Source organism: Salmo salar, chromosome 12, assembly GCF_965601325.2.
Source record: "Salmo salar chromosome 12, fSalSal1, whole genome shotgun sequence".
NCBI classification, from domain to species: domain Eukaryota; kingdom Metazoa; phylum Chordata; class Actinopteri; order Salmoniformes; family Salmonidae; genus Salmo; species Salmo salar.
The window spans coordinates 69469016-69490308 of record NC_138302.1 but is presented as its reverse complement, the minus strand read 5'-3'; the positions used below and the strand labels follow the sequence as shown (position 1 = coordinate 69490308).

General features: G+C 42.9%; 1 protein-coding gene across 1 annotated transcript; it reads right to left on the bottom strand.

The window, feature by feature from the left end:
* Positions 1 to 17226: 17226 nt before the first annotated feature.
* On the bottom strand, positions 17227 to 20880 carry LOC106565667 (amphoterin-induced protein 1-like). Its single transcript, XM_014133016.3, has 2 exons — positions 20702 to 20880; positions 17227 to 20110 (listed from the first exon to the last, which is right to left on the bottom strand). Exon 2 carries the CDS (start codon positions 20013 to 20015, stop codon positions 18444 to 18446), a length of 1572 nt encoding a protein of 523 aa, XP_013988491.1. The 5' UTR covers positions 20016 to 20110; positions 20702 to 20880; the 3' UTR covers positions 17227 to 18443.
* Positions 20881 to 21293: the final 413 nt, after the last annotated feature.

The following is a 21293-nucleotide window of genomic DNA, read 5'->3' as shown; positions in this document are numbered from 1 at the left end:
CTTCATCTACACTGATTGAAGTTGATTTAACAAGTGACAATAAGGGATCATAGCTTTCATTTGGATTCACCTGGTCAGTCTGTCATGGAAAGAGCAGGTGTTCCTCACTGGCATAAAACACTGGGTGAGCACTGCTCCTACCTTTGTTTGCCCTGTCTCGGTGCAGGATCATACGTCAAAAAGATTCTATGGAAATTATACTATTGCTTCTATTTTTAGACCCTCTTTATTCCTAATTGTTGGATCATTTGAGGCATGGATAAGACATTTTTGTTTGAAAGGTTTCAGGTGAACTAGTCTGTTTATTGTTAGGTGAACTAGTCTGTTTATCTGATATATTAACCTATTGAACTCTGTTCTTATTGTTGTTAAGTAGTTTCTTATCACTGCATTAGATATGGCAGACGTATAGGAGGGGTAAATTCTGGGAATAATGAACACTGTCCAAACACTAGGGTGTATAAAAGGCCAGGGTTGTTCATACCCTGTCCAGTGTACTGTACTCCCAGGTAACTGAGCAGGTGAGATGAAGTCAGCTGTTGTGCTGTTTGCCTTAATGGCCCTTTGAGTGCCTTCTCAAGTATATAATCTCTGAATTATGTAGGGTATTGTGTTGCTGAGAGAGACTTGAGGGTAGGTTTTGAATATGTTGAAATGTAATTGAAAGGAAAACAGTTTTTTCTAACTGCAGTATCAGACTGTTTTAAAGCTCTGTTCCTCTCTGAGTCACAGTAGATGGTCGTAGTGTTGTGTTATCTGATGCTAAACGAGTGATGTCCACTTTGTGGCCCAGGGTTACTCTATTTAAAGGGGAAGTCAGCCAGCCAGGCAGGCTCTGGTTGACAAGGGTCTGTATGAAGAGTATAATAGGAAGTATCCCTACAACCCCATAGACAAATTTAACACCAGGCCTGGGGATGCCACGGTGCCCATGAGGTGTGTGCACCTACCTAAAGCCCAGTCTGTCTCCATTGGTGACTGCTCAGCCTAACTTGAGTGTCGGGCTGAAACATTCCTCATATGAATTTCTCTCCCTTGACTCTGTCTCACACAGTCCACATACTATGGAGTCATCGCCATCGGTACACCCCCTCAGTTGTTCAAGGTTCTCTTTGACACAGGCTCTGCTGACCTGTGGGTGCCCTCTACACTGCAGCAGCAGCCAGGCTTGCAGTGAGTATGTACAGAATGATAGAGATGCACAACAGTGATACAATGAAATAATACCTTGTTGTGGAACTGTAACCTCTAAATAAGATATTATGTATTTGTTAAAAATGTTCCTTTAAATCCGGGGTCGGCAACAAGCGGCCTGCTGGCCAAAACCACCCTGAGTGATTTTTTTTTGTGGGGACCTCAAGTGTTTGGGCCCTTATTTTTAGGATTTTATTTTTAGGTAAAATACAAATCACCAGGAATTCAGATAAAAATTTGTTTCATTTAGGAAATCTGTTAAATATATTTTTTATTTGTGGGAATACTTTTTGTGGCACAGTGGTGGTCAATTTGCAGTGTACAAATGATTATATTTATTTCCTGGCCCCGACCATCTGCTCTGACACAAATCAGCCCGTGACTGAATGTAGTTGTCTACCCCTTTAAAGCATGTCTACTCTTTCTACTTTTCTCCCAAACCAGGAAACTTGCAGCCCACCTCAGAGACTTTCTCCATCCAATATGTCACTGGTTAAATGACAGGGGATGTGGGATATGACACCATAATAGTGAGAAACATAAATATCTATTTACTTTCTTTCACATTGGTAATGTAACATTATAAACTGGGTGGTTCGAGCCCTGAATGCCGACAGCCATGGTATATCAGACCGTATACCACGGTTTGACAAAACATATATTTTTAATGCTCTAATTACGTTGGTAACCAGTTTATAATAGCAATAAGGCACCTTGGAGGTTTGTGATATATGGCCACTTTACCACGGCTAAGGGCTGTATCCAGACACTCTGCTATGCGTCGTGCATAAGAACACCCCTTAGCCGTGTTATATTGGCCATATACCACACCTCTGGCATTACTGCTTAATTATAAACTGGGTGGTGACAGCCGTTGTATATCAGACCGTAATCCACGGGTATGACAAAGCATTTCATTGTTACTGCATAAATAGCATGGCTGGGCTGATGAGAGTGGATTGTGCAGTCAGAACAGAGTAAATAGGCATTTTCCCAGGCACTCCGTGTTGCGTCGTGGTAAGAATAGCCCTTGGCAATGGTATATTGGCCATATACCACAAAGCCCCGAGATGCCTTATTGCTATTATAAACTGGCTACCTGACCTCCACTATAAATTGCATTTAGACATTATCTCACATTTCTTTTAGACTAACATTTCGTTTTCAACAGCAGAGATTTGTATAAACCTTGCAAATGTCAGAGAGACAGACAACTTTGTTTCAACATTCAAATTCGATCTCCAGATGTCGCATAGTAATGAACGTGTCGGGATGAGACAGACAGACAGGCAGCTTGTCTCAGCCAGTCGAAATCATGAATCATTATTTTTTTATGGGTATATACAAAGAACTATCAATAGAAAACAGCTCAAACGAAACGAAGTGCAGCTAGTTTGCTGTCTTTCCAGCTTCAGTTTGAAGTGATTGTGTTAGCTGTGTTGTTGGCTAGCTCCTCTGAATAGGTGTCCTGACTAGAGCACGTTTTCTACGCCAGGCGAAATCGCGCATCATTAGCTCATTGTTATGGATGTATCCAAATAAATGTCACTAGAAAACAGCTTAAACAAACGCAAATGCAGCTACTTTGCTGTCATTCTGTCTGCACTGTTTGATGTGACTGTAAGTTAGCCGTAGTTGGCTAGCAAGCAAGGGATAAGAATGTTGCCAGCCAGTATGGCAGAGGAACATTTAGAACGAACGACTGGGTCGCGTCCGTAAATACAGAACAAAAAGACTGAAGGACTGGGTTGCTTCTCTGGCAACCGAACCAATTGAACGAAAGACCAGCCGGTTTGGGGCCCAACACAAGATTTGTGTCGGGGTTATATCTTGTGGAAGGAAGAAATTGTATTAATAAATTTATCAAAATAGCGTTTTTAATGAAAATATGTAAATAATTATTTGAATATGGTAACCGGTTGTATAAAAGTGATAATGCCCGAGAAGCCGGTGTTTGGAGGATATATTTGCCCTCAATGAACACCCGTGCCAATATATCCTCCAAACACCGGCTTCTCGGTAACAAATACAGCCACATCACATTCAATCCCCTCAATTTATGCTGTTGAGAGAGGCTTGTAGTTCTCATTCTTAAATGTCACCAACAGCATTTTGAGTGGATGTGTGTGACTGCTTTCTCCCCCAGATCAGTGACACCATATCTTTGGCCGGAGTCTGGTGGGGGACACTCATGCAGACATTACCATGGGATGGGATTATGGGTCTGGCCTTCCCCAAGCAGCTGTCAATTAAGGGAGGCACTCCTGTATTTGGCAACATTTGGAAACATGGCAAGATCCCCCAAGACCTGTTCTCCATCTAACTGACCAAGTGAGATTTCACTGGAGGACAGGGTTGTAGATGGCAGTTTGTTAATCCTGGGAGGAACCGAGCCCTCCTACTTCAAAGGAAGCATCCAATGGATTCCCATCTCTCAACCTACTGGCTACTGGCAGTATAAAGTAGACAGGTAATATTGTGGACGGCTAATGAATTAGTTTATGTGTAACAGAATAAAAGATTATCATTGTCCCACAGAAGACACCAACCAAGTTCAAACTCATGAGCAGTCATTGGTGTTATGTGTACTTTTGTTGTTGATGACTCTATAGAATAGTGATGTTATTTGTCTTAAGGTGGCAGGTAGCTTAGTGGTTAGAGCGTTAGGCCAGTAACTGAAAGGTTGGTGGATCGAATCCCAAAGCTGACAAAATAACAATCTGTCGTTCTGTCCCTGCACAAAGCAATTAACCCAGTGTTCCTAGGCTGTCATTGTAAATAAGAATTTGTTCTTAACTGACTTGCCTAGTAAATAAATGTGCCTGTCTGTTGCAGTACAATGGGAATACTGTGGTGTGTGTAGCTGGCTGCCAAGCTATAGTTGACTCTGGCACCACTGAGATCATCGGGCCTCCCAGGGAGCATACAGGCGGGTTTCACTGGATCTCAATCTTATAAACGAACACAGTGTTATGTTTTTCATATGTATAATAACGGAACAACTCATTTATGGTACTAATAAGTGGCTCAGTGAATTTCAGAAAATATTTAGGATACATTTCTTTACTACTTTACAGAGTATCGTGAGATGCAGTAACATGCCTGAGATTACCTTTAACATCAATGGATTCAGCTTCACTCTCCCAGCGTCTGCCTATTTTTCCACAGTAAGTATCGCTAAAATGTAGTGTAATGTTCCGTTTGAGCATATACTGAGCGATGCTCAATAAGAAAGCTTAAGCCACACACCCGGCACCGGAACGAATCATTTGGATGGGCCTTTGATTTCCAACAGGGGGGAAAACATTTTCACGGGACTTCCTATGTGTGCACGTGCTAGGCCGTTTACATTTTTTTTTTATGCCTGTAACAGTAGCCTAAAAACAATAGGCAGCTTGTGAGTTTCAAGTTTAGGGAAGCTTACAATTTATCCTTCCATTTATACTGATCTGCATGTCAGTTATTATTTTTATATGCACATTTTTTTGTGGAAAAGTTTCATTTCAATAATAACGTTTTCGTTTCTCAAAATCTTTGTCACATGGTTAATCATAAAAATCTGAAGTAAAATGATACAAATCTAAAAGTTAAAATTCAACTATGGCGAGAGCACTAACCTTTGCCCTATGGACACACTGATGCACTTGGAACCATTGGCAGCTACATAAATGAGAGCATACAACTCAGATGCAGCCGTAGGCCTTTAACTTCCATTGTCAACTAAGTCAAATACATAGCCCTAAAGCTGACAAATAAAAACAGTAGAAAATACCCTGATGAAAATTCTGGTTCTTTCAATCACATGTATCTCTATCGCTCTACTCTGCCTTTCTGCCTGCCTTTCTGTTTGTCTTGACTTGAGCTATTCCCAGTGAAGTGCAACATTGTATCAAATCATCACTTGGTCTTGCCTGGAGCTGTTGCTAGCGAACTTGCAACATTGTATCAACTAGCCTATTCTGGGCCCTCAGAGCAATGTTCCCTCTAATTATTTTGGGCACTGAGCAAATTTCATGTCTGCTGAGTTGCACATAATTTGTGAAAGTTATGTGCAACTTCGGGCATGTGTTTATTGTGAACATTGAGGCTGTACATGCTTTTAAGTTAGTTTTAACAGTGGCCAAGTAGGCTACTGTGGCTATGTGACCATAATGTAGGCCTACCAGAGTGGCCAACCATCAAAAACTATGGAGAAAAATGCATCCCATAACATTTTAACATAGCTGAAATAGCTGTTCTATCGTCAGCCTACAGTAGCAGTCAATGTGTAGCAGCCATGAGATTTTTGAAAAAAACTAAAACATGCAGGGCAGGGGCGGAAATCGCGGGGGGGACACGACCCCCCCATCCTGGGAAAAATATGATTTGTCCCCCCCCAATATATCACTGAAACATAACTATGTAATTTAAATAATATTAATAATACGCAATGAAAGCAATTGTGCTGATTATAGACACTTAATAGCGCGTTTTTAAGTTTCAAAACATTGCGACCCCCCCCCCCCCCCACCCTTTTCCTCACAATGGTTTGATCCACTGGCAAGGTAACAGAGGGGTGTATCTACTGTAAGTTAGTGCTTCAAAGTCCCTGTGATAAGGTTAGCGATAAACTGAAGTCCAAACTGAACAGAACTACACTCTCTTCTACCATTGTCTTAAATATATTTAATGGTCTCGTTGCAAAAGCTAAATTGTCGCAAGGGAACTTTTATTTATTTATTTTATTTAACCCGGGTAGCAAAGATTATAGCAAACACCACTGAAACTGAATTGGTGCTTGCTAGCTTTGCAAATTCAGCTATTGTTGGAAGCCAGCCAATATGAAACAAACTATTAAAATTACAAAAGGTTGCAGCATATGTTGTGTAAATGGTGAACTCATACAGCTGTCAACTCTTGTCATTTTAATCCGTTTCACATTTGCTAGCTACCTTTTAGATCGAAGCCCAAATAGAATGATAAAAGATAAGATGATAGAAGCCCATCTCCTACTGTAAATAACCTACACACTGTGTGTGTAGCCAGCCAGGTAGAAAAATGGCAGAAAAATAAAAGACGGACATCAGAGTATTTTTCAGTACACCAAAACGCAAAGTAAGAACCCTAGTAGCCTAATATCTCAAAGACTAGTTGATAAAATGTTCATAAGAAAGAAATGAAATTCTAATGGAAATGTTTCACAATGATGTCATTAGGCAGATTAGGCAACAGATGGCACACAGACAGCAGAGTTGGGGACAGATATGCAGGGACAGACTGGCAGAGACAGGGAGTCTCAGGTAAGTTTGTTGAGTCTTTGTTTGGCAACATTATGAAAGGTTCTCCATTTTTTTACTTGTAAAATAGGAACATAATTGGAAAATGCCATGGATACCACCACTCTCAACTTAAACTGGTGACTGAACTAAGATTTGTTAAAGGCAATGGTATTGCTGTTGTGAGTAGTTGTGTAGTTTTGGGTACCGGTAGTTAGGAGTACGGCAAACACCTTATTTCTTTGGTTCCTCAATATACATTTACCATATTACAATGTAGGCTATGTGTTACAGCACTACTTTTGGTGTCCCCCTCAGGAATTGCTCTTGAGAAAATGTCATGTAATTGTCCCCCCCAAAGTTGATATCAGATTTTCGCCCCTGATGCAGGGCTTGCCAACCTGTTTATCCATTTGTCCTTCAGACAAGGAGGTGACTGAAAATGTTGTTTGATGAAAGAAACCACTTTGCAAAATAACATTTATTATTCCCATACAATTATTACAGAGAATCAGACAAATTATGCTACGCTCTGCCTATTGGCTACTTAGCTTATTCAAGACTTTCTCAAAATACAACACATCGCTTTTGCGACATTAAAAGGCTCTATATCTGATTGCTTTTCCCAGATGGCGAGAAATGCACACATTTTGTGCTCTTGTTGGAAGCAACCACCCCCCCCATTGTTGACTAGAAATTAACTATAACTGGGCTAATAACTCACTAACTAGCAAAGAATATGAACAAATGTGTGCAATCGTGGCTACATGCAGCTCTCACTTTGATCTCAAGAGCATCTACTGGCGACCGATCATACTGTAGCCTAAACAGCCCAGTTCAAAGGGAATGGCACAGATCCAAATATGGCAATGGCTATTTGCATATAGGCCTACTGCAGCTCTGATTGGTTATGGCGCACCGGTCTGTGTAAAGTATGGACCTGAGGGGTGCCTGTCAATGCAATAGAATCCTACTCCAATGCCTACAAGAAAATCTCTCGCACAGTTCGTTTTGCATACTAAATCTTGCATAGTTCGTTTTGTTTTGGTATATTACGTTGAAAGTGGCTAATATTGCATTGATTCGATCACAATTCCCACATTAGAGCAAAACGTTGATAGTGTAACTAAAGGAGAATATTGTAGAAAGTTGAGTGAAGTTCAGCCTCGTGCTTCTCTGCACCCGCTCATATTTTTTCTGGTTGGCAGTCTGAGTGGAGCTGCTCGCCCGCGCATTGCCTTACAATGTTCCCGCCTTACAATGTTCCAGAATGGCGCAGCAGTCTAAGACACTGCATCTCAGTGCAAGAGGAATTACAGTCCCTGGTTCGAATCCAGGCTGTATCACATCCGGCTGTGATTGGGAGTCCCATAGGGACTGGCCCAGCGTCGTCCGGGTTTGGCTGGGGTAGGCCTTCATTGTAAATAAGAATTTGTTCTTAACTGACTTGCAGAGTTAAATAAAAAATAAACACCAGACCGCTCCTGCACATGTTGATTTTGTCCACCCACACCAGACGCAATCAGGTTGAAATATCAAAACGAACTCTGAACCAACTTGGGGACAGGTCAAAAAGTATGTAACATTTATGGCAATTTAGCTAGCTAGCTTGCTGTTGCTAGCTAATTTGTCCTGGGATATAAACCTTGGTTTGTTATTTTACCTTAAATGCAAGGTCCTCTACTCTGACAGTTACTCCACATATAAAAGGGTCAACCGAGTTTGTTCCTAGTATATGCTCCTCCTTCAGGCTTCTTCTTCTTTGGACTTTATATAGCGGTAGGCAACCAACTTTAAGGTGCATTACCACCACCAACTGGACTGGAGTGTGGACCTCAGTTCATCTTTCAATCACCCATGTGGGTATATGTTTCTAAAAACCATTGAGGAGATGTGAGAGGCAGGACTTGCAGAGGGTCAAGAGTCACAAATAGAACCAAGTTCTATTTTAGCGCTTGGCTACGCAGATGATCGTTGACATGTGGGTGCAATTATTGAATAACATGTATGTGCACATTTATTTTTGCAACGCTCGCCCACCCGACGCGAGCGGTGTGCTCAGCATGTCAGAGGTTCCTGCACCAGTGAGCTTCTGACGTTTCCACTGGATATATGGGATAATCAATCATGATATTTCGATTTTCCAAATACTGAGGAACTATCATTCGCAATGGATGTAAAAAAAAAAAACGGTACATTTTCTTAATTCTTCCTTGACTTGTATGAGGCGAAGAAAAAAATGAGTGGTGTATATGGTAAGTTAAGACAATCAGACATTGCCAAATGGACGCGCTATATTTTTGCCACACCCCTCTACCTTTCTTCTTGATGCAACATTTAAAAATTATACTCAAGCCACATAATATTCACACATATTTTAGACGCTTTTCACTGACAGCCGCAACTCAATTTGCTAGACCTATTGCCACGCGCACTACACAGATGGAGGGCTTCCCAAACACACTTGTGCTTTAAAATAATACACAGCTATTTTAAAAAAGAAACTAATGATCGACTGTGGCTAAGTCATGTTCCCTGGTGAATTATTTTAATGATTTTATTTAGACAGGAGTAGTTGTATAATTTTGGCGAAATCCAGTATCCTAAAAGTGCACTGTGCACCCGCCACTTTCTTTTCCAAAACGCAAGAGGCTGAAACCAGAGATCATTATATAATGATAAGATACTCATGTCTCCGCTCTAAAAATTGAAGTCTTTGTCTCAAAGGCGGGAAGGCAGGCGACAAGCTTCGGCCGGCATATTATTCGATAGAAACGCATTGGGCTTATACTGGACATATTTTGGCGAGAGTGAGCCCTCTCGCTTCGCCTCTTCCTCTCTGCTGTATGTAGCCTATGTACAGAATCTGATGCTGTCTGGCCAGAAGTAGTATGACATGCCATAATCTTTTGGTCCAGACAGCATCAGATTGTTTGTCTCTGTCAAATAAATGATCAATATTTCAGTACTTTATTTGGACGGACAAGGAGATACGGTAGGGTGGGCCAGGCCCTCTAAGGCCCGCCCATAACTCCGGCCCTGCTTGGGTCACTCAATTTAAAATCACCACAATGTGCCAATGCTATTACTGAAATCTGTATTCCTTGTTGCAATGTAAGGACTCAACATTGTTAAGATCAGAGATAAACTTTTTCACTAGCCCTGCTGCTATGTGTCCCCTGGCAACTGGTTCATACATAAAACATCCTCTGTTCAGGCTGCAAAGATGTCGGGTTTCCTCCTTAATACTTTTTTTCCCACCACCATGTGGGGTGGCTAATGCTGATGTTGCGGACCATGTTCAGGCAGGGGTAAACAACAGACCCACCCGGTGTGCAACATCCAGAAGTTGGTGGTGAAAAATATTATGCATATTGGCCTCCCGAATGGCGCAGTGGTCTAAGGCACTGCATCGCAGTGCTAGCTGTGCCACTAGAGATTCTCCCGCGACCGAGAGACCCATTGGCCCAGTGTCGTCCGGGTTAGGGGAGGGTTTGGCCGGCAGGGATGTCCTTGTCCCATTGCGCACTAGTGACTCCTGTGTCGGGCCGGGCGCAGTGCACGCTGACACGGTTGCCAGGTGTACGGTGTTTCCCCCGACACATTGGTGCGGCTGGCTTCTGGGTTAAGTGGGCATTGTGCCAAGAAGCAATGCGGCTTGGTTAGGTTGTGTTTCGGAGGACGCATGGCTCGATCTTTGCCTCTTAATTGGATACCACGAAATTGTGGAGAAAAAGGGGTAAAAGCAAAAATATATATAAAAATAAATCATTAAAAAAGGGCATATTTTCCGTTTTTTTTTTTTTTTTCCCTTCCACCCACAGACCATTAAATCGAGATAAGGAGGAAACCGACGCCGTTGCAGCCTGAATGGAGGATGTGTTATATACGAACCGGTCGCTAGGGGACACGAGTGTATCACCTTCTGGGCACTTTAAGTCTAGATGATAGTGGACAATAGCACCCAGTAGCGGCTGTCCAGGCTACTTTTCCACCTGCAGTTATACTCCGCTTTCTTCTCTCTCCAGTATGGCTCCAGTTGTAGAACTGGTTTTGCTTGGGACAATGATCAGTGGATCCTGGGTGAGGTCTTCATGAGGCAGTTCTACACAATCTTTAACAGAGACCAGAACTGGGTGGGCTTGGCACAAGCTGAATCATTCTGATATTTCTTTATTTTGGGGGATTTGTGTGTTGTTTTGTATTGTTAGATATTACTGCACAGTTGGAGCTAGAAACACAAGCATTTCGCTGCACCTGCGATAACATCTGCTAAATATGTGGATGCTGACAACCACGCTGGTGCCCCAACACAACACTGAGACCATGCCTTTTTTAAATGTATTTTTATTTCACCTTTATTTAACCAGGTAGGCTAGTTGAGAACAAGTTCTCATTTACAACTGCGACCTGGCCAAGATAAAGCAAAGCAGTGTGACACAGACAACAACACAGAGTTACACATGGAGTAAACAATAAACAAGCCAATAACACAATAAACAAGTCAATGACACAGTAGAAAAAAAGAAAGTCTATATACAGTGTGTGCAAAATGCATGAGGAGGTAGGCAATAAATAGGCCATAGGAGCGAATAATTACAATTTAGCAGATTAACACTGGAGTGATAAATGAGCATATGATGATGTGCAAGTAGAAATACTGGAGTGCAAAGGAGCAGAAAAGTAAATAAAATAAAAACAGAATGGGGATGAGGTAGGTAGATTGGGTGGGCAATTTACAGATGGACTATGTACAGCTGCAGCGATTGGTTAGCAGCTCAGGTAGCTGATGTTTAAAGTTGGTGAGGGAAATAAAAGTCTCCAACTTCAGCGATTTTTGCAATTCGTTCCAGTCACTGGCAGCAGAGAACTGGAAGGAAAAGCGGCCAAATCAGGTGTTGGCTTTGGGGATGATCAGTGAGATATACCTGCTGGAACGTGTGCTACAGGTGGGTGTTGTTATCGTGACCAGTGAACTGAGATAAGGCGGAGCGTTACCTAGCATAGACTTATAGATGACCTGGAGCCAGTGGGTCTGGCAACGAATATGTAGCGAGGGGCAGCCGACTAGAGCATACAGGTCACAGTGGTGGGTGGTATAAGGTGATTTTGTAACAAAACGGATGGCACTGTGATAGACTGCATCCAGTTTGCCGAGTAGAGTAATGGAAGCTATTTTGTAGATAACATCGCCGAAGTCGAGGATCGATAGGATAGTCAGTTTTACTAGGGTAAGTTTGGCGGCGTGATTGAAGGAGGCTTTGTTGCGAAATAGAAAGCCGATTCTAGATTTAATTTTGGATTGGAGATGTTTAATATGAGTCTGGAAGGAGAGTTTACAGTCTAACCAGACACCTAGGTATTTATAGTTGTCCACATATTTTAGGTCAGAACCGTCCAGGGTGGTGATGCTAGTCAGGCGGGCAGGTGCGGGCAGCGAACGGTTGAAAAGCATGCATTTGGTTTTACTAGCGTTTAAGACCAGTTGGAGGCCACGTAAGGGGTGTTGTATGGCATTGAAGCTCGTTTGGAGGTTTGTTAGCACAGTGTCCAAGGAAGGGCCAGAAGTATACAGAATGGTGTCGTCTGCGTAGAGCTGGATCAGGGAATCACTCGCAGCAAGAGCGACATCACTGATATATACAGAGAAAAGAGTCGGCCCGAGAATTGAACCCTGTGGTACCCCCATAGAGACTGCCAGAGGTCCGGACAACATGCCCTCCATTTTGACACACTGAACTCTGTCTGCAAAGTAGTTGGTGATCCAGGCGCGGTAGTCATTAGAAAAACCAAAGCTATTGAGCCTGCCGATAACAATACGGTGATTGTCAGAGTCGAAAACCTTGGCCAGGTCGATGAAGACGGCTGCACAGTACTGTCTTTTATCGATGGCGGTTATGATATCGTTTAGAACCTTGAGCGTGGCTGAGGTGCACCCGTGACCGGCTCGGAAACCGGATTGCACAGCGGAGAAGGTACGGTGGGATTCGAAATGGTCAGTGATCTGTTTATTAACTTGGCTTTCGAAGACTTTAGATAGGCAGGGCAGGATGGAAATAGGTTTGTAACCGTTTGGGTCTAGGGTGTCACCCCCTTTGAAGAGGGGGATGACCACGGCAGCTTTCCAATCTTTAGGGATCTCGGACAATACGAAAGAGAGGTTGAACAGGCTGGTAATAGGGGTTGCAACAATGGCGTCGGATAGTTTTAGAAAGAGAGGGTCCAGATTGTCTAGCCCAGCTGATTTGTACGGGTCCCGGTTTTGCAGCTCTTTCAGAACATCTGATATCTGGATTTGGGTGAAGGAGAAGCTGGGGATGCTTGGGCGAGTAGCTGCGAGGGGGGGGGGGGGGGGGGGAGCTGTTGGCCGGGGTTGGAGTAGCCAGGAGGAAGGCATGGCCAGCCGTTGAGAAGTGCTTATTGAAATTTTCGATTGTCATGGATTTATCGGTGGTGACCGTGTTACCTAGCCTCAGTGCAGTGGGCAGCTGGGAGGAGGTGCTCTTGTTCTCCATGGACTTTAGTGTCCCAAAACTTTTTGGAGTTAGAGCTACAGGATGCAAATTTCTGCTTGAAAAAGCTAGCCTTTGCTTTCCTGACTGGCTGCGTGTATTGGTTCCTGACTTCCCTGTTGCATATCGCGGGGACTTTTCGATGCTATTGCAGTCCGCCACAGGATGTTTTGTGCTGGTCAAGGGCAGTCAGGTCTGGAGTGAACCAAGGGCTATATCTGTTCTTAGTTCTGCATTTTTTTAACAGCACAAGCTTATCTAAGATGGTGAGTAAATTACTTTTAAAGAATGACCAGACATCCTTGACTGCCGGGATGAGGTCAATATCCTTCCAGGATACCCGGGCCAGGTCGATTAGAAAGGCCTGCTCGCAGAAGTGTTTTAGGGAGCGTTTGACAATGATGAGGGGTGGTCGTTTGACCGCAGACCCATAGCGGATACAGGCAATGAGGCAGTGATCGCTGAGATCCTGATTGAAAACAGCGGAGGTGTATTTGGAGGGCAAGTTGGTCAGGATAATGTCTATGAGGGTGCCCATGTTTACGGATTTAGGGTTGTACCTGGTGGGTTCCTTGATGATTTGTGTGAGATTGAGGGCACCTAGCTTAGATTGTAGGACTGCCGGGGTGTTAAGCATATCCCAGTTTAGGTCACCTAACAGAACGAACTCTGAGGCTAGATGGGGGGCGATCAATTCACAAATGGTGTCCAGGGCACAGCTGGGAGCGGAGGGGGGGTCGATAGCAGGCGGCAACAGTGAGACTCATTTTTGGAGACATTCATTTTTAAAATTAGAAGTTCGAACTGTTTAGGTATAGACCTGGAAAGTATGACAGAACTTTGCAGGCTATCTCTGCAGTAGATTTCAACTCCTCCCCCTTTGGCAGTTCTATCTTGATGGAAAAAGTTGTAGTTGGGTAAGGAAATCTCAGAATTTTTGGTGGCCTTCCTAAGCCAGGATGCCTGTCTGCATCTGACTCTGAAAGATTCACCAGGACCGACCATCTTTATTCCAGTTCTGAAGTGAACTGCAGACAGAGGTAATGAAAAGTGAACAAGCTCCACTACTGTGCAATTATTCCAATTATGCGAATAAAACAAAGTTAACCTGTATCGGATTTGTGATTTATTAAGTCTATTGTGCTGTTTTGCAAATGTGGTTGTTTGACCATTGACATGGATTCTCGTTCAGATTAACCAGGTTATGGGCCCATTCACAGTGTTAGACTGCATGTTCAGCTAAATCATTCACAATACAGCCCACTAGATGGCATGAAACCCATAGACTCACAAATACACAATATTATAGGCAGTCATTTCATTAAATCTGGAGGGGGCTTACAGAGAAAGGATGAGTCATCTTCTGAATTCAGTCTACATACACACAACTACATGCCAATCATTGAGCAGGCACTGACTGCATGCACCATGCCATCTGTGCCTGCTCTAAATACAGTCATCTTCAGGTCGTTCTTACATTTCTTCTGCGGGTTGATTGGTTCTAATTATAAACTATGCTTGAATATCTACTAGCTGGAAATGTGTCATTACCACACCTCAATACTTCCTATTACTTAACTATTTGTGACAATACATATTGTACAGTATGTTACTGCAAGGCCATAGACCTAGTTTTAGTAAAAATGTGCAGGGATCTTTACATTTGTTATCCAGAGCGACTTACAGTAGTACATTTCCATACCGGTCTCCCATTGGATTTGAACCCACAACCCAGACATTGAAAGAGCCATGCTCTACCAAATGAACCACATGGGACCTAAGCATCTAGCATCTGCTGACATATCACCCAGTTAAATCAAACTTGTCACTTCATTACAAAACCTGGATGATTTTGCTTTTGGTCAGCATTGCTAAATCAGGGATTACGTCCCAAATGGCACCCTATTCCCTAACCAGAGGCAAATGGGCCCTCGTCAAAAGTAGTGCACTATATAGGGTAGTATACTATATAGCCTTTTGGAATGAACCCAGGGTCTTTAGACTTCCCTCTCCAGTCCTCTTGAATCATTAATCTAGTAGAAGTCTTCATTTACACTTTAGCAGTATTACATTAGTGGGTTCTGGCACACACGCCTTCATATTATAGAATCTAGATGGAAATATACCTTTACTTCTGCAGATATTGACACTTAATCCAAAATGACATCGAGTACAGTAATTCAGATTGGTGATAAACAAAAATCCACACAGAAACACACAGTCCTTCCCTCAGTTTACCTGTAATTAAGTTACCTGTAAATGGCAAAAGGGATGTGATGGTGTGCACCTACAGCCACATGACAGTGCCAAAGGTAAATGGTCCAAAAGAGGAAGAATAAAGAGCCTGCATGAAATGGTGCCTGAAGAAAGTAAACGGACTGCTCCTCCAGTGAACTGAGTTTTCACCTCAGTGATCCTGTGAGTTCTAACATTTCACCCCCTAGTGATCACAGTACATGTCATTAGGGTAATTTACTGTAGAAAAAGAAGCCAGTGGAGTGGCATGCCATTTGGCCCCGTGAGGAGGCCTGAATATCAGGCTTCACTAACACTGGACACTCACGTCACAATATCGCAAGGAGGGCTGTAATAAAGCATACATTCTAGGCGATCAGATATTGACAGTAGTGGAAAAAGTGCCCATTTGTCATACTTGAGTAAAAGTAAAGATACCTTAATAGAAAAGGACTCAAGTGAAAGTTAGTCACCCAGTAAAATACTTGAGCAAAAGTTTTTGGTTTAAAAGTACATCTAATTGCTAAAATATACTTAAATATCAAAAGTAAATAATATAAATAATTTAAAATATATTAAGCAAACCTGAAAACATGGTTTTCTTGATTTTTATTTGCGGATTGCCAGGGGCAGACTCCAATACTCATTTATAAATGAAGCATTTGTATATGGGAGTAAAAAGTATATATTTTCTTTATGAATGTAGTGGAGTTAAAGTAATCAAAAATATAAATAGTAAAGTACAGATACTACAAAAAAACGACTTTCAGTCACTAGTGAAAGTCTACACATCCCTTGCACAGCCTTCACATGTTGCTGCATGTTGCCCTAAGAGTTGTGCAAAGTTGGTAGAATATGATTCCAAATTATTCACAGCTGTAATGGCTGCTAAAGGTGCTTCCACCAAGTATTACCTCTGGGGTGTTGGGACATACACAATCAATACAACATTTTGTATTTCTTAGTCATTTGGAAAATGTTCTATAAATGTTCTATAATGTGGAGCAAGTTGTATAGATCGATAGGAAAAATAATCAAATTTAATCTGTTTTTTTTAAATACAATTTTAAGGCAGCAAAATGTGTAGACTGTGCAAGGGGTGTGTAGACCTCCACTAGGCACTGTAATAAGTATTTTTACTTAGTTACTTTACACCACTGGATATCAATATTCATGTTGTGTGTCTCTTGAGTGCTTCTTTCCAAGAAAAACACAGCATCATCACACTTCATGGTTTGGAAGTTTGAGGTTGTGAATACAGTTGACAGGTACAGTGGATGAACAGGAAGACATTTGAGAGCATAGCAGAGAGATTCTGACAGAAGTCTGTCATTACAGATTGTCTTTGTCCTTGACCCAACAATTCATAAGCAGTAAGTAGTAAGTAACACAGACGTACAGTAGGCAAACGCAGAACATCACAAGAAATGGCTACCACAAAGACGCATAATACTTTTACATATTTTAACAGATAACAATTGCTCAGCTGATTCCCTATGTGAGTGTATAAGAGATTACACACTGGTTACTCTTTAAATATTTGAACTAATCATTGCTTGGTCAGAGATGATACATTTTTCTTCAGGAGATTATAATGCAGTCTTTATACAGAAGAGCCAGAGGTCTAATAGCTTCTACCAGAAATGACCATGTCAATTGTACAATGTCAGCAAATTGTCAAATGTAAGGGTCTTCAAAGCATAACAAGATTCTAGGTTATGATAATATTCTCATATAACATTATCTGTTTTTAATTTACAACTCCTCTGCTAGTATGCAAAAACACATACAGTATCTTGCAACATCTTTATATAATTATGTATACTGTAGGGATACATACTATTAAACATCTGATTAATAGATAGTTAGATAATGTGTATACACATACATATGAAACTATATGACCCTGAGCAGGCAGAAACATAGACATGAATGGATAGCTTAAGAAAGTCTTGCTTCTAAAAATGTTAGTGGCACATGTTTTGTTGTGTGTGTTCTGTAACTGCTTTACTGTGAGTTAATAATGCACCTTTCAGCTTATACTATAGGTTTGAGTATATGGTCCTAAGAGGCGGGAGTCTGTCTTCAGAGATGTCCCTCTATAACAGCAGCGCAGTTCCTCCATCAAGGTACTGAAATTACGATGGCACCTGGTTTCAAGTTAAGAGGCCCAGAGATTCTCAGGTTGAAAAGCTGTTAGTCAAGGTTAGGTAATATCTAATGAAGTGTGTTAAGAAACCCCTATAGCATACAACTGGATTGAGTGACTAAACAGAGGTTCAGGTACAAAACAAGAGCTCAAACTTCATTGAGCTCAAACCTGATTTTCAGCTGGGTAACATTAGCATCTGACTGCATGTTGACCATTTTTTCCGAGCTCATGGTGCTGGCATAATATCAATGACTTTTGTTTATATTATACCTCCTACATCAGTCCTTAATCTTAGTTGTGCCTGTTTAGCAATACAAGAATGACAGCAGAATATCTGTTATTCCAGTGCTAGAGTTGTGTTTACATCCGATGCTCAACTGTGGCAGGGCCGCTGAGTGGGCTAGCGTATTAGCTGTACTACTGGTTGCTATTTCTGACCATGTTTATAAGACAATCGCCCAGTCTGCATTTGTCTGTTTGCTTAGGGACTTGAACCCATGCCCAGAAGTACTCAGTGGATTTTCACAGCAACTCTCTTTGGTAGGACTGGGCCTGGCTGTTAACAAATATCCTTTCTGTCCCACACTGTCCCACTAGCATTTCCCTCCCAATAATGACTAAGTGACAGAGACTATTATTAGCCTGGTGATCCAGGCGTCACAGCAGCACAGATGTATTGGAGCAATGTTGAGTCTATTCGAGTGAATACACTTCAATGCAGCTTCTGTTGGTTGCATATATTCAGCTACAACTCATAACGTTTTTGTGCCCCTTATCACTGGAAAGAATCAACAATATTGGTATTCTAACACAAAGAGATGAAGCATTTGATGAACACATAGATTGCTACAGAATAAATTAGCGAGAATTAATCCTCATTTGGTTGAAAGTTCTTGTCTTATAAAAAGACAAAATAGTGTAATCCCACTACTTAAAGCTACTTACCCTATTGAATTTCTACATATGGAAAATGGATAGCCTCCTCCTGCTTCATGAGCAAGTTACAGTCCTACTGAGGCAGCTGAGTCACCCATCCTCCACCCTCCCCCCAGTGGTTTTATGTGGAAGATCCTCCAGTTGAAGCGAAACACCCTCTCACACCACAATAGGGGTGTCCGAGCACACAGAGCTCAGAGACTCTGCGTCTGATTTCCTTCTCTGTTCCTGCCTCCCTCTGTCCTCCTCCTGCCACTCCTCATCCTCCTCCCCACATGGGCTCAGTCGCCCATTCTGCTCCAGCAGGCCCTTTGGGTCCAGGTAGGCGATATGCCTGTTAAAGGGAGGCTTGTCAAAGGCACACCCTCCACCTCCGCCCCCCTCCGGTCCTGTGTCCTCATGGGTGGGAGAGACGCTAAGGATGGAGGAGTGAAGGCTGTCCCCCGGGGCTCTCTTGTCCAGGCCCTGGCCCGGGCAGCAGATGCAGCGGCAGGGTGTGAGGTAGAGGTAGATGAGCACCATCATCGCACTAGCCAGACAGCCCACCAGTGTGGTGTAGGCCGTCTTCATGCCCTCCTGCCCTCCAGCCTGAGTGGCGTTGTGCACTAACACAGTCACATATAGGGTCTCGTTGAAGGATTCCCCCACTGCGTAACAGGTGTAGATCCCAGAGTCCTCTAGCGTGATAGGGCCAACCTGCAGGCTGCCGTCGCTGAGGACCCTGGAACTCTGGTTACCAGAAGACAACTGCACATTGCCTGGAAGGACCCAGCTCTTCAGCATGAACCTCTGCCTAGTGTCACAGCCCAGTCTTATGAACTGCTCAAGGTAAGCCTCCTCATCTAAAATGGTCACTGCGCTGCAATTCAGATGGACCTTGTTCAGCTCCAGGGTGAGTGCCTTCTCCTTCTGTGTGCCTGGGAGGAGGCAGGTGTGGTCGTCTCTGAAATCAGTGGCGGAGCTGAGCTCCTGGCGGTGCCAGCGGGCCAGCATGCTGTACAGCTCACAGCTGCAGGGCAGCGGGTTGTTGTGGAAGTAGAGGCCATTCTTGATCCAGGCGGGCAGGACCTGGAGCTCCTGTATGGGCAGCAGTTTGAGCCGATTGGTGGACACGTCCAACAGAGTGAGCTTCTCCAGCCGATTCCTCTCTTTGACCAGCTCCAGGGGGAAGCGTTGGATCTGGTTCTGGCTGAGGTAGAGCTTCTGCAGGCTGTTGAGGCTGGAGAAGGCAGTGCGGTCAATCTGGGAGATGTGGTTGTTGTAAAGCAGAAGCACCTCCAGGTGCTCCAGGGGCTCGAAGATGAACTCCTCCAGAATTTTCAGGCCATTTGAGGACAGGTCCAGGTAGCGCAACCGTGTGACGTATAGGAAGGCCTCGGAAGAGAGGAAGGTGAGGCCGTTGTGGCTGAGCAGGAGGCTGTGCAGCATGCTGAGCTTGACCGGGGTCCATTCAGCTTTCAGTTTACTGATTTGGTTGAAGCTGAGGTCCAGCACAGCAGTGTAGCGAGGAAAAGTCATGGGGATGCCGGTCAGGTTCATCTTGGAGCAGCTAACGATGTTGCTGGCGCACAAACAGATTTTGTGGCAGGTGACAGATTTTGAGCTGGTTGTTGCTCCTGAAGGCAGTAGGAGACTCAGGACCAGAAGAGCAAAGAGCCCCTTAATAGACACTCCTTCTATGGCACAGCGGGAACCAGAGAGTTGCCCACCCACCATGTCAGGTGCAGGCATGGTAGAGGATGTTGAATGTATTTTTAGATAGGGAATCTGTCTTCACAATGCAGAATTTAGACTGCATATGACATACATCCTCAATCGGCCATGTGCTGAAAGAAAATATATTGGAGGTCAGCAGCACATTGCTTACCTATACCTTGATATTTGTAGTGTCCCCTGGCTAAAATTATGCCAACACCTAGCAATAACATAAAACAACCCCATGACAGTCATAACTCACACACGTGGGCTGTCAAGCATAGTAAATGCGCTACTAAACAGTAATAGATGAGCAGAATATTTCATCTTCCATGCACTTTACCCATGCGCACATGGTACACTTACCGGGGTGCATTGCACCACAGGACCGCTACAAGTTCCCATAATGAGCTGAACTTCATGCGTCTCAGAACAGATCTCTAATTTCTACGCTTGTTTCATTCACTAACTCATGTTCGACATTGAATACACTGCCTACATTACATCCTACATGTCTAGCCACATTAGCCACAAAAAGCACTGCCGATATCCTATTGCTAAAGAGGAGAGTAGGCTATCTATTATTAATAAAGCCAAAACAATTTAAATACTTTTTTATTAGCTGATGCCATGCAACATAGTTTTATTTTCAAAACCTATAGAAACGTTCAACATCCAGGTGACCTCTGCCTAAAATAAATGATCCACAAGCATTATTTTACCTTCCGCTCCCTCTCAAGGCGTAAACTGAAGAAGATCAAAGGCGATATTAAGAAATGTCGCAGGTTGAACAGCAAATGGACCCAGGACGTCGATGCAAAATAGTAGCCTACCAATTGGCTATACTTCATATAATAAGAAAATGCAATTCGAAGTGATTCTTTAAGAGCGAAGTAGACCACAGCCTATGATGTCAAGCCTTCTATTCCGTATCAGAGAGAGCGAAGCAGCAGCCTTCTGCCGGATGAGGAGCCTTCTGATTGATTACTGGGAGGGCGATGCACTATTACAAACACAGCACCGACCTCGAGTCAAGTCCGTTAGTTTCCACTCCAGTAGCTCAATGCAACGTTCGTACGGATTATTATCATGGAAGGTAGAATAAAACGATTAAATACAGATTAGGATAAAGAGGTATTAAAATATATTTATTTTAGGTTATTTAATTCCCTTCAGACTGTAGGTCTGATAACAGGTACAACATTTACACAGGTGTATATAAATGTGGCCTCATTGTACTATACCAGTCAGCCTATTTTGGTTTCTTAACTTCGAAAATAGGTCATGCAATATGATGAGAAAAAAGGGAATGTC